This window comes from Pollicipes pollicipes, unplaced genomic scaffold (genome assembly GCF_011947565.3).
Source record: "Pollicipes pollicipes isolate AB1234 unplaced genomic scaffold, Ppol_2.1 Scaffold_4219;HRSCAF=4965_pilon_pilon_pilon, whole genome shotgun sequence".
Lineage (NCBI taxonomy): Eukaryota > Metazoa > Arthropoda > Thecostraca > Pollicipedomorpha > Pollicipedidae > Pollicipes > Pollicipes pollicipes.
Window position 1 is genome coordinate 3,463,007 of NW_023596448.1, and position 12,916 is coordinate 3,475,922.

Sequence of the window (12,916 nt, forward strand, 5' to 3'; positions counted from 1 at the left end):
GTCATGCACCTGAAGACACTGCTGCATCGTTTGCTCCCTGATCGCAAACGTGTTTTCCCTAGTTCTTGAACATGAAGCCTACGTTTTCACTGTAACGTGTTCTTTGTCCGTCACGGCTTCTTTCACCGTGTCCGAGCCTGTAAAAATCTGGCCGTGTTGCGGCCATGCGGGCGTATCCTGCTCTCGTGCGTGCGGAGGCACAGATGAAAGTGCGGCACTTCCACAGCTGTCCATAGACTCATTGACTGTTTTCTACCGCTGTCTGCATTGCCGGTCTGCATTCATATGTTTTGCTTGTCTGGCGTCGTGTGACGCCCCCGATCGTCCGCCGGCTTCTGGCTGCTGCAGAACACCAGCATCGACGTCTCGCTGCTGATATACGAGGCGTACACCAACTTCGGGAAGCTGACCAACTCGGCCATCGAGCGCCTGCGGCTCAAGCACCGGCTCAAGGTGAGCGCCGCCGCGTGGCGCCACCGTCGAGTGCAGCAGCGTTTTTATGAAAAGAGGACGCGACGCATGTCGTTGCGCCCCCGCTTCATCGACCTCCAGGGACCGCATTGGCTATAGCAGGGCTCAGAGGCCATGCTGCTCCCAGGATTCGAACCTGCGCCCCCACGTGTGGTTCCGAGGAGCTAATCACTCGGCCTTCACGCTTCCCCGGCAGGGCGTGTGCACTTAGGTATCGTCATTGAGATATATGAGTAGGCGTCATAATGGAGACCATGGTTCAGCTATTTTGCGATTGCTCCTATAACTGTGAGGTTCGGTGGGCTGGTATGAGCTGGTCCAGGACCGCTGAGTGTACGTGAGGGTTGCCCTGCGTGTTCAGACCGCCATGGCCGCGCCCGAACACCTCGACGCAGGCCGTGTGGGTGACGTCACGTTCTCTCACGTCACCAGGTGATCCAGACGATCGAGGACTCGACGATGAACAGCATGATCCGCTGTGTGGAGGCTGAGCAGTTCTTCACGGCGGCAGAGCTGAAGGTCAGATCCCGTCCTGTGCTGTCCTGTGCTGCCGTTCCCTGCCGTGCCGTGCCGTGCCGTGCCCTGCGCTGTGCTGTGCTGTGCTGTGCAACTTTGTCCTGTCCTGTCCTGTTCTGTCGTGCTCTGCTCTGCCCTGCCCTGCTCTGCTCTACTCTACTAAACTTTGTTATGTTATGTTCTGTTCTGCTCTACTATGTTCTGTTCTGTTCTGTTCTGTCCTGTCCTGTCCTGTCCTGTCCTGTCCTGTCCTGTCATGTCTCCTGCTGCGCAGTCATGTGTTGTCTAGTCCTCTGTCCTCGCCAGCCTTTGTTTCATTTATTGTCCCACTATACATGGGCAAATCCATGACGAGAGCTCACACCCTCTCGCAGGCTTGTCGTCGTGTGTAGGTTGCGCAGTGTCACTGAATTCATAAGCCCCGTCAAGCCATCCAACCAATGCCTTTGGCGGCGCCACATCAAAAGTACAGTCGTACTCAGACACGGCGGCCGGTGACTGTGCCGTGACGCCTCGGCAGGACCTGTTCCTCTACATCAAGGAGGAGTACCTGACGCTGCAGTCGTACGGACGCGGCGCGCTGCCCGACCCGGCCGAGAAGCAGGACCCGTCCGTGCACAACTACCAGCTGTACAAGGTGGGCGCCCGGCTCGGCCGGCTCCCCGGCGCGGTCTCGGAGGGGAGGGGCGTCGGCGCGCCCCGATGGACGGGTGCCTCGCTCTGACCTGCTGGACCGAGGCGTCGGGGCGCCGCCGGCGGCTCCTAGAGAGGAGGGCACCGCGCCGGGGCTCGGGGAAGTGTTGGCGGGATTGTGCGTGTTGTACAGGACGTGACGCGGGTTGTGACTGTGTGACTGTAAGCTGACTGTCGTCGGACCATTCGTGGCCATGAGCGCGGCTTAAAACACCCGTGTGTGTATGGTACGGCCGGTGTTTGCTTGATATCAACGCTTAACGAGTGCCTCCGCACACACGGAGGGTGGATTGCTGTCAGCTCAGGGACTTTGACCTCATAATTCGGATCGTTTTTATGTCGGTACGGTATTTGGCTTTAGAATCGAATTGGGTATTTGGCTTTAGAATCGAAGACGTCGCGAGATTCCAGCAAGGCGGCCCCAGCGCGTCATGCCAGCGGAGTGACGCGGCCGGGTCGATGCCAGTGCCTGTGATCTGACACCGGCCGTCCTCCGGCCGGCGTGTGTGTTGTTTGCTCGGCTGGTTGAGCTGGCACGCCGGCGTCCGGCGGCGCAGGCCCGCTGGCGGGTGACGTGGGGAGCGAGACACGCGGGCGGTGTTTGATGGCCGTGCGCGGGGGCTGGGCGGGGTCGGGTACCGGGGCTCGCGCTGGAGGCGTCCGAGTGGGGCTCCCTGGCGCCCTGATCGGTCAAATATTGGGGAGTCGTGCTCACCCTGATCAGGGGTTGTCCCGTTATGGAACTGGCGGGGTGCCAGAGATACAGTCTGCCTCCCTGAACGACAGCTGGCATGGTCCGCAATGATGTTTTCGCTTCGTGCATGCGACTCGCTGCTGGTTGGGCTGGTGTATGTGGGGATGTGGGGGAAGAGGAAGAGGGTCACCTAGCGCCACCTCTCACCATTGATGTCGCCGCCAGGTGGACTACCCCCTCTTCCACACCCTCTTCCACAAGTTGTGTAACTGGAGCGCCGGCTCCATGGCGGACAGCATCGCCTCTCGCGCCTTCAAGGTGAGACTTGAGCTGCTGCCCTGGGTGCCGGATCGGTGAGGTGACAGCATTACCACCAAACGTGTCCACGGCCTCCAGTGTTAGACCTCACACGCTCTGTTCCTCGTCCATGGCACGCATAGTACGTATCTCACGCCTGTTCCTTATTGCGAGGTCGATGTTTTCTCATTCCTCGCTTGATTCACGGGCAAGGACCTTTCCATCCAGATTTTTTTGAAAAGCAGCCTGACCCCGCCGTGTCTCAGGCATAACATGCAGCGGGCGTTCTGCCATCCTTGTGGCGCAAACGCGGCTTTGAGTTCGATCACCACGCGGCGCACACACTAGCCCGGGGCGCCTTTTCTATCGGAGCTCCGTGTCAGTGAACGCCTCAGATGCATGCAGATTCGAGCCGGGAACATTGGCAGCAAACTATCCGCGGCGCGAGCCTGCCGGCTGTGCTTTTCCGACGGCAGTTAAATACAGCAAAAGCTTTTGACGTATTTTTTTAACAGCCACCTTCGTAGCGAATGTTTCGTCAAAGACACGGAGATACCCTTCAAATGTAAGCGTAGTTCAGCCTGACGCCCCTACCTTTTATCGATATTGTCGCACGCCCGTTCGTAAGAAGTCCTCGGACACATTCGTGAGACTGGGCGACAGCCAAAGAGAACCACTCTCCCTCGCAGCGGGACCATGTCGAACATGTTGGCCGTTCAACCGTGTGAGGCAGCCGTTCAGCGCTGTGCCACTGAATCAACTGTCCTGTCTACGGTGGGACTGTGCGCTGCAGATGTCCTGTACTGCGACTGTGCGCGGTACTGTACTGTGGCTGCGCGCAACACTCCTGCGACTGTGCGCGGCTTTGTGCTGCGACTGTGCGCGACACTGTGCTGTGAGTGCGGCTCTGTTGCGACTGTACGCTGCACTGCACTGCGACTGCACGCGGCGCTATTGCGACTGTGTGCTGCACTGTACCGTGACTGTGCCGTGTTCCCGTGCCGCAGCTGATGGACACCAGTGGGGACGGTCTGTTGGACCTGCGCCAGCTGGCCTGGCTCCTCGGCCTGATGACCCGCAGTGACCTGCCGCGGCGCCTCCGGCTCTTCTACTGCCTCCACCTGCCGCCGCTACTCGACCAGCACGAGATGGACTCGCCCATCTCGGGTGAGGGGCCACACCCGCCCGACGACGAGGTGGACTCACCCGGGCCGGCCCGGCACGCTCGCCGTGCGGTCTGTAACGCGCTTGCCCGGCCCCTGACCCTCTAACTGTACCATTGCAAACCAAGCACGCTCGAACCTTGTAGCTGTGAAGCATTGCGACCAGGATGCTCACTAAGCAGAGCTCGTTGTGTGGACGCTGCTGCTGCGCTCCAAGCTATCCGAACTATCACAGCCTGTCCAACCGAACCGAAGGCTGTCGTTGGTGGCGATTGGTCGCCTCGCACGGCCGTCCTCGCGCGCTCCGGCCTTCAACCGGCGCGCCGGCCGACCTCTGAGGATGCTGCGGCGTCAACCCGCCGCCACATAGCCCCCGAGCGCCGCCGCAGCCGAACACGAGCCATGTGACGAGTCGTGTCGCGCCGCCGACTCGTCACCGCCGTGCGGGAGTGTGCACTGGCGCCGGCGCCGGCTTGTGGTGAGCGCCACTGACGCCTTCCGTCTGCGGCGGTCGGCAGACAACACCGAGGTGGCGTCGGAGGCGTGCGAGTACTTCGAGGCGTTGTCTGACGCCGAGCCGCCGCCCATCAGTCTGGCCGAGATGCGCGAGCTGGTGCTGGGCGATGGGCACCGTTCGCGCACCGTCAGCGGCACCAGCTTCACCTCAGGTCAGTCAGCGGCACCAGGGGCGGTTCAGGTCAGTCAGTGGCACCAGCTTCACCCCAGGTCAGTCAGCGGCACCAGGGGCGCCTCAGGTCGGTCAACGGCACCAGCTTCACCTCAGGTCAGTCAGCGGCACCAGCTTCACCTCAGATCAGTCAGCGCCGCCAGCTTCACCCCAGGTCAGTCAGCGGCACCAGCTTCACCTCAGGTCAGTCAGCGGCACCAGGAGTGCTTCAGGTCAGTCAGCGGCACCAGCTTCACCTCAGGTCAGTCAGCGGCACCAGGGGCGCTTCAGGTCAGTCAGCGGCACCAGCTTCGCCTCAGGTCAGTCAGCGGCACCAGCTTCACCCCAGGTCAGTCAGCGGCACCAGGGGCGCTTCAGGTCAGTCAGCGGCACCAGCTCCACCTCAGGTCAGTCAGCGGCACTAGGGCCGCGTCAGGTCGGTCAGCGACACCAGCTTCACCTCAGGTGAGTCAGCGGCCCAGGGGTGCCTCAGGTCAGTCATGGAACGTCCAAGGTCACGGGACGGCACCAGGGACCAGTGCCTTCGCAGGCCTTTGGAACACGTCAGACAACGGTGCTAACCACCTCATACTATTTAAGCTTCTGAAAACTTCGATCTCCAGTCTGGCTGTAGATGCCTGTCTTCTGCTGGATGTCGCGCTTGAGACTTCTGTCAAGAAGGTGTTGCTTGTAGTTTCTCAAGGTGCCAGTAGCGGCATCATCATGAACATAACTCCCGTCATTACTCGCTGAGGAAGCGGACACCAGTCGCGTCGCTCAAACCTAAGCATTACCACGTGGCCTGTGGTGTTCGGCAGCCGTAACGTTTGGGCCGTCGCGTGGCTTGGTTTGTGGCGTGGCCGGCGCGTGGAGTCGGCAGCCGCCAGCCGCGGTGCCCGAACAGTTCCCTTTTCCGCCGCCAGGTGCCAGCGGCACCGGCGAGGAGTCGTCGCAGGTGCCGATGATGAACCAGAAGCAGTTCATCTACATGTGGCGCGCGCTGTACGACATGTTCAGCGAGGAGCAGACGCGGCCGGAGATTTTCCACTCGATCGCGCACGTCGGTGAGAGCGGGCGCTGGCGGGAACGGTCGGCGGAGCGGGTAGGGGGCGCAGAGGCGGGTGTGGCACGTGGCGAACGGTGGCGCGGTATTCCGAGTGTCCTCGACGGGCTTTGGTTGACACGAATGTCGTTCACGTCCGCGCGAGCGATGTGCTGGCGCTGTGATGGAAGTGGTCAGTCTGATTCTGGTGTGACTTGGTGTTTCTGGTGTGGACTGCTCTGTCAGACTTGGTGTCTGACTTGGTGTTTCGCGCCATTTCAAGCCTGTGTCTTGGGGCGCCGTGTGCACTGCCACTCCTCCATATGCGCCGCTCGCGAACTATGCCGCGACGTCTTGATGTGGCAGAACTATTCGCGTGACGCTCGCGGGACAACTTCGTTACAGGGGTGTGTTTGGCTGCGTGAGTGTAAGCGTGTTTGCGTTGTGTTGGCGGGCGTCGTACATGTTTGCGTCGTGTAGCGTTTGACGCTGTGTGGCGTTTGGCGCTGTGTGGCGTTTGGCGCTGTGTGGCGTTTGACGCTGTGTGGCGTTTGACGCTGTGTGGCGTTTGGCGCTGTGTGGCGTTTGACGCTGTGTGGCGTTTGACGCTGTGTGGCATGTGACGCTGTGTGGCATTTGACGCTGCGTGGCGTTTGACGCTGTGTGGCGTTTGGCGCTGTGTGGCGTTTAACGCTGCGTGGCGTTTAATGCTGTGCGGCGTTTGACGCTGTGTGGCGTTTGACGCTGTATGGCGTTTGACGCTGTGTGGCGTTTGACGCTGTGTGGCGTTTAACGCTGTGTGGCGTTTAATGCTGTGCGGCGTTTGACTCTGTGTGGCGTTTGACGCTGTGTGGCATTTAACGCTGTGCGGCGTTTGACGCTGTGTGGCGTTTGGCGCTGTGTGGCGTTTGACGCTGTGTGGCGTTTGACGCTGTGTGGCGTTTGGCGCTGTGTGGTGTTTGACGCTGTGTGGCGTTTGACGCTGTGTGGCGTTTGACGTTGTGTAGCGCTTAACGCTGTGCGGCGTTTGACGCTGTGTGGCGTTTGACGCTGTGCGGCGTTTGACGCCGTGTGGCGTTTGACGCTGTATGGCGTTTGACGCTGCGGCTCCGCCGGTCGGCAGGGACGCTGCTGCTGCAAATCGGGGAGGTGGGCAAGCGGTTTCAGAAGGAGCGCACGGCCTCAGCGTCAGCCGTGCTGCAGGGCCCGGAGGTCAGTGACGCTGCCGGCGGCAGTCTGGGGTCCGTGGCCTGACTGCGAGCCTGTCTAGCTGGTCTAGATGGGTCTGTGAAAAACAGAGGCTCTGCTAGGTAGGGCGTTGTATGTGGTATACAGAACCCGGCTTACGCTTACAGAAGCACGGGCTCGGAAGTTTCTCCTTCTGTGCGCGTCGCGCTCAGGAAGGAGCGCTTGACCCTGGTGCATTTACTGACAATGTGTTCGCCCATGCTGCGGACCCGGGCGTTTCCGATCACGTGCTCGACGCTTTGTGTGCTCATGTGTGTGTCATATGCGCTGCGTTGTAATGTCGGCGCGAGCAGAACTGTTGTGCACAAGTACCATCATCTTTGAATGTACCGTACATTAATGATGCATGCGGTAAATAGCAGGACGTAGTCGAGCAGTGTAACTTGCTGACGGCATGCACCATTATTTCTTTACAAAAGTGCATTGTTATCGACGAAGCGTGCCGACATGGGTCATTTTACGACCGGTGTATTAACCCTGTGGACTGCTATTCCTCTGAATTCTTGAAAAAAGTTTTTAGGAACAGTCACACATCGTCGTGCCGCTACTTTTGATAACACTTCTTTTGTGTTTAGTGAGAGGGGACCTAACGTGACCCGGTTTAGTGGCCTGTCGGTAATCATTGGTATGTTGACCATCATCACATGACATGTTATGCCAAGAAAGATGAAGGCGGTTCTAGTGAAGCTTTTCCTATTTATGCCCATGTCAGCCACCGATTGCTGTTACTGTTAGTAACACCGGCTCCTGTTTCTAAACTTGTTTACTCCGCTGACTCCTGTTGACCTGTTGTTAACCCCGTTGACCTGTTGTTGACCCCTGTTGACCAGCTGACTGTTATCGGCCCACTGCTGACTTCTACTGCCTCCTTGCGTCCCTTAATGCTCGATGCTGACCTCTGTCATGACCCCTGGGTAATGTCCACGTACCCCTGACCCCGGCAGGCGCGGCCGGTGGACGGCCTGACGGACATGTCGCTGCTATCGGAGGCGCTGTCCGAGGTGACGCCGGAGCCGGCGGCCGACGAGGCGCCGTCCGCCGCCGGCCGCCTTCCGGATGCCGACTGGGCCGTCTCGTTCGAGCAGTTCGTCGCGTCCGTGCTGACCGAGCCGCCGCTGGTGGCGTTCTTCGAGGCGCGCGCCGACGTGGTGGCGGCGGTGAGCCAGCTGCGCAACGTGCGCCTGACACGCCAGACCTCGCTGAGCTTCAGCACGTCGCCGGCCGAGGTGAACGCGCTCGCGTGAGTCGCCGTGCGCACACTGCGGCCGCTGGAGACGTGCGCTCGCTCGCCTGAGCCCCGCGCGGCCGGCCAGACGTGGAGGCGGCTGCTTCGCGGACGGAGGGAGGCGCCGACGGTACTCATGCAGGCGGCTGGCCGGAGCTGAGCAGCCGCTGCCGGCGAACTGGCCGGCGCCTCGGTGCCGAACGGCCGCCGACCAAGCAGCGCCGACGGACGGCCGGCGTCACCAGCTCGACCGCCGTCCAGCCGCCATCGGACGGCGCCGGTCCCGCTGGAGCGGCGGAGTGACGCGGGGGCGCCACCAGCCCGGACGCCGCCCAGCCGCCATCGGACGGCACTGGTCCCGCTGGAGCGGCGGAGTGACGCGGGGGCGTCACCAGCGCTGCTCGCGCGGCTGAAGGCGTCAGATGCTGGTGGAGTGGCTCGGGTCGCGGCGCCGCTCCGTCGGTTTCAGCGGCCTCCACCGCTCGCCGGCAGGCGTGACGCCGGACATCACGTGCGTGCGGCTGATGGTCCGCGCTGTACATACCTTACGTATGCCACGCACGGTTTAAGTGATGCATTTATCGTCATGGTGCACTGCGGCGCGGGGTCCTGACGAGATCTGTGTGTGGTGCGGGCGGACGGTGCACGAGCCAAGTGCGGGTTCTAACCTCTGGTGCTGACTACCGTGTGCTGCTGCGCGACTATGCAATGAACATGGCTGACGTCTCCCGGCGGAGGCTCGCCTGCCTGGCGGCGGGTGAGCCGGACGGCGCCACGCTTCTCTGTCCGCGCCAATCTCATTCCATTCCGCTTCAGTGCCAAGTTCTGCGTCCGCTCGCGGCGGGACGCCCGTCGGCCCATGGGTACCCTCGGCGGAGCCTGGCTCACGAGCTTCGTCGGAGGTTAGTGCGATCTTTTAACGGAGACCAGTGCCCCGTCTGCGGATGGACTGCAGGCGAACGTGGCGGCGAGCGACCGGGGTCATTCAGGCTGTGCGTAGAGAGGCCCTTTTATCTAGCGGTTGGTCAGGCTTGAGGTGCCTTCGGTCGTGACGATGTTCGCCCGTTTTGGGTCGCTGGAGGGGAGAGGGCATTCTGCGTGCGCAGTTGGGGGGGCGGCGGAGGGCGGGCCGGAACCTCGCAGGTAGACTGGCAGACTGGCACCGGTGGTCCCTCTTGAAAGGGGGCTTCAATGCCAGTTCGTTCGGCTGCTGGGGGTCGTCCCCTGCCAGAGGCCAAATGCTGGCTGCAAGCCGACAGTCGCGGTTTTAGTGGCGTTTGCCACGCCGTTGTTTTCAGAGTTTCCACTACTCCTCTTTCAGAATTATGGTTGTGAGTAGATTCCCATTGCAGCAGAGAGTGAAGGAGACACGAGTGTGCATGAGTGCCCCCGCGGCCTCTTCAGGTGTGTGAAGCAGCGCTCTGCCCGCGTCCGAGCTGCGTTTGATGTGAGGCGTTGGCCCTATCATGCTGTAAACATTGTTACAAGACCGTCTCATCGCGAACGTGCAGTGCTTCGCCATATTTGCGGATGGGTCTGGCGCTAATGTAAACATTGTTACAGGACCGTCTCATCGCGAACGTGCAGCGCTTCGCCATATTTGCGAATGAGTTTGGCGCTAACCGTCTCTGAATATGTGGCATATGCATGTTTATTTTGTCCTCGCGTGCTTGAAACCGCGAGTCGTGTCCCTCAGTGTTGATGTTCCCGGGTGTTGTACCGCGCGGATCATGCATGTACTTCGGAAATCACTGGTGTCGGACATGCCCGGCTGTACTGCCGGCTCCGGCACCCCGGTCGGCTCCAGCCTCTTCCTTCTCCTTGCTGTATCGCCGCGTTTACCCCACCCCGGAGTGTGAATAAATACTTTGTATAGTGGTCGGCGCTGGTGTTAGGCTTCAGTTGACGGCGGCTATGTCCGGAGCGGAGGAGCAGTTCACCAGCCTCACGCCACAGCCTTCCTCTGTTTGCGTAGTGCTGGTTACGCCCGCTCTTGAGCGGGTGAAGAGTCGAAGACTCGCGTTGGATTTTGGTAGCCATCGACACTTGATGCTGCGCACGGAGTGAGCTATGTCGGCGACGCTATGCGTTTGGAGCATGCGCGATATGCGGTATGCGTTACGATATACGCGTAAGGTCTCGCACGCCTCAGATCGAGTGTACGGTGTACTGGAGGACCGTGCGACGTAAGGTCTGCACCGGGCCAATAGTCCGCTGGCGGTTATGAACCCAGAGCGTAGCCGCAAACCGGATGTGTAATCACGCGCACCTTCTCGTCGGTGGCGGTGAAACAGCGGTCACCATTACCCGGCGAAACAGAAACAGAACGTCACAGGCCTGTTTGCCGCACCGGAGTCAGCGGCATGCACAAATCAATTATGGCCAGCAAACGACAGCTCCACTCGACTTACTCTGTAAACCGTTCGAATATGGATGAGCAGGTGACCAGCAAGTGAGCTTCGATAGTATCACTGACAACCCACAGGCAGGGAGGGCGGTTCAACTCGCTGCACGGAGAGCAGCGTGTGTGGCGCTGTGCACGGGCAGCTGGCACTTCACTCACGCAGCGGGAGAGCTCCGTAAAGTTACAGGGTGCTGGCGGGGGGGGGGGGGGGGGGGGGGGGGGGGCGGGATGGGGCAGTGAAAATGGCCACACTTGCCGAAAGCACGCTCAAAACGGGTTTCTTTAGGATTCGCCGAATGCGTTTTCAGAATTGGAGGGCTGAATTCCTGCCGACGGAGCAGGAAACTGCACATCTGACTGGACACGTTTACATCTTTAGGGTAACAATCCAGATTTTTGCGCGCGTGCGAGAGACAGAGAAGGGGGGGGGGGGGGGTCGGGCCGTGATGGAGTCACTGCCAGTAGCCCTTATGGGCCGCTAGAGTGAGCAGCACCCATGGGGCACTGAAACCGGCACCGCCCTGAGTATTCCGCAGCTAGCGACCATCTCGGGGGTTAAAGGAGCTTGCCCCCCCCCCCCCCGTAACTGTTGCCCATGATCAAATGGTCAGCATGGATAATTATCACACGGCAGAGGATAGTCCTGGCCAACCTCGCTCAGAGATCAACGCGGCCATTCTTTTACGCGATTGATGACGTCACAAAGGCACGCCGGGAGCTTTAAACGTGAGAATTTACGTATTAATTCTCTCCCGCCCGTAATATTTGTTGTGCGGCTTTGAGAGTGGCACTCAAAGAAACCGTGTTCTTGCAATTCATGATCATGTCAAAACGTTAACAAAGGTCAAGGGCCGTCAGGGCATGTCAGGGTCATGTGAGGTAAGCAGGTTGAGTTGGGCAACAGGCACGTAACGTCAAGGGACTGCAGCACACTTATTTCCTCTCGGTTTACACGGCACATGCAAGTCATTGATTTGGAAGCTCGTCATACTGACCTACGCGTCGCACGGGAGCGCAGTAATGCATTGGTAGCATGTTTTCATGTTCACCCTACATGTATTCTGATGGCGACCCTGTCCGACCTCTCATTGTGTGGCTGACCCCGACAAGTAGACCAAGGCTACTGGCAGCGTAGTGGTTAAACTGCGCGTCCTTCAAACGGAATGCTCCTCGTTTGAAAATAGTGAAGCAAACATAAAAAATAATGGATCTAAAGAAGCTCCATAAACCCCTATAAGAACCCCCTAAGACTCAAGACAATACGACTCAAGCCCACTTACACTATTGGCACACTTGGCTAGTGGAAAAGACTGCTCTAGACAGCACGATTTCCTGTTTAGTAAATATGCTCCTCAATGCGTTAAAGCTTGATCACGTCATCGGGGCCCACACAGCATTGATTGAGAGCCAAAGGACGGCCGCTATGCCTGGAAATTGTGATCACGAACACCAGATATGAACGACTCAACCGTATCTTGTTTTGCCTTGATCGCCAGATGGCCAATGGAATGACAGGATTTGAATGACGTAGTTATGGCGCCATGGATGCCTGGGTGACCGTGAAGAAGTCTCCCCGAAATAGTCTGCACATCTCCGCATGCGTGCAGCTCAGAGACTGGCATGGTTTAGGTCTTAAGAAGAGTAGGGCTGTGAACTACACCCAATGATCTTCAAAATGGCTATTTGAATTCAAGACCCCTACAAACGTGGAGCAATCCCTTTAAACCTTGGGTGCGGCTTAGGTGCGGTTTGGGTGCGCTTTCCACGGTGTGCGTTGTTTCTGCCAGAGTGAGAGACAGGCGACGTTATGTAGACTCAGCAGCTGGTACGTCGTAACACCCTAATACCACCCTCCCCCTCTCCCCCTGACTGACAGACCGTTTAACGACTCAATAAATGCCACCAAAGTAATCCAGGACAAAAGCGAAAGCTTTTGGAATACTGGCTTTAGAGGCAATGCAAACCTTCACTAATGACATCAAAGGCCGCTGACTCTACCTAACACTTCATTCCTTCGTTTTTTGATCAGTTTTTTCCTTTTCCCTTTCACAAACCGATCACCTGCGTAGTACTGGCTACCTGATGGGCGTCTCCGCCCGAGGCTAACGTGGTTCGGCTGTTATTCTCCGAACTCATCGACAGGGGTTTCTTGTCACCCCAAAGCGGTCGCGGACTCAACGTCTTACTTGTTTCCATTGTGGAGTATCTCCAGACGCTCCTTTTTGGTCACTCAGTTGGTCGTGTGAAATAAGGTGTTCTACGAACGTCCACATTCCATGCTTTCCTCGATGCGCGGCGACCGTATTTTAAAACGGAACTCCCTTCAGCCTCCTCTTACTGTGCCTCTGAATACTCCTTGCCAAAACCTGCATTTCCAAAAGGTGTGTTGGATTATGATAACTTTATCAAGGTTAGCAATAAGAGTCTCACACGTAAAAAAACGCTTGAGAATCGGACACCGCAGCTGGCAAAGCACATGCAGTGTTTATTTTCTTG

At 58.8% G+C, this 12,916-nt stretch overlaps 1 protein-coding gene across 1 annotated transcript in view; it reads left to right on the forward strand.

Annotated features, from left to right (window-relative positions):
- The window catches only part of LOC119095683 (TBC1 domain family member 9-like), a 43,656-nt gene extending 35,621 nt beyond the window's left edge, over positions 1-8,035 (forward strand). Inside the window, 9 exon segments of the mRNA XM_037218538.1 lie at positions 349-453; positions 904-990; positions 1,508-1,624; positions 2,600-2,692; positions 3,679-3,838; positions 4,353-4,502; positions 5,425-5,565; positions 6,667-6,755; positions 7,736-8,035. Of these exon segments, the coding sequence (XP_037074433.1) occupies positions 349-453; positions 904-990; positions 1,508-1,624; positions 2,600-2,692; positions 3,679-3,838; positions 4,353-4,502; positions 5,425-5,565; positions 6,667-6,755; positions 7,736-8,035 (1,242 nt within the window).
- Positions 8,036-12,916: the final 4,881 nt, after the last annotated feature.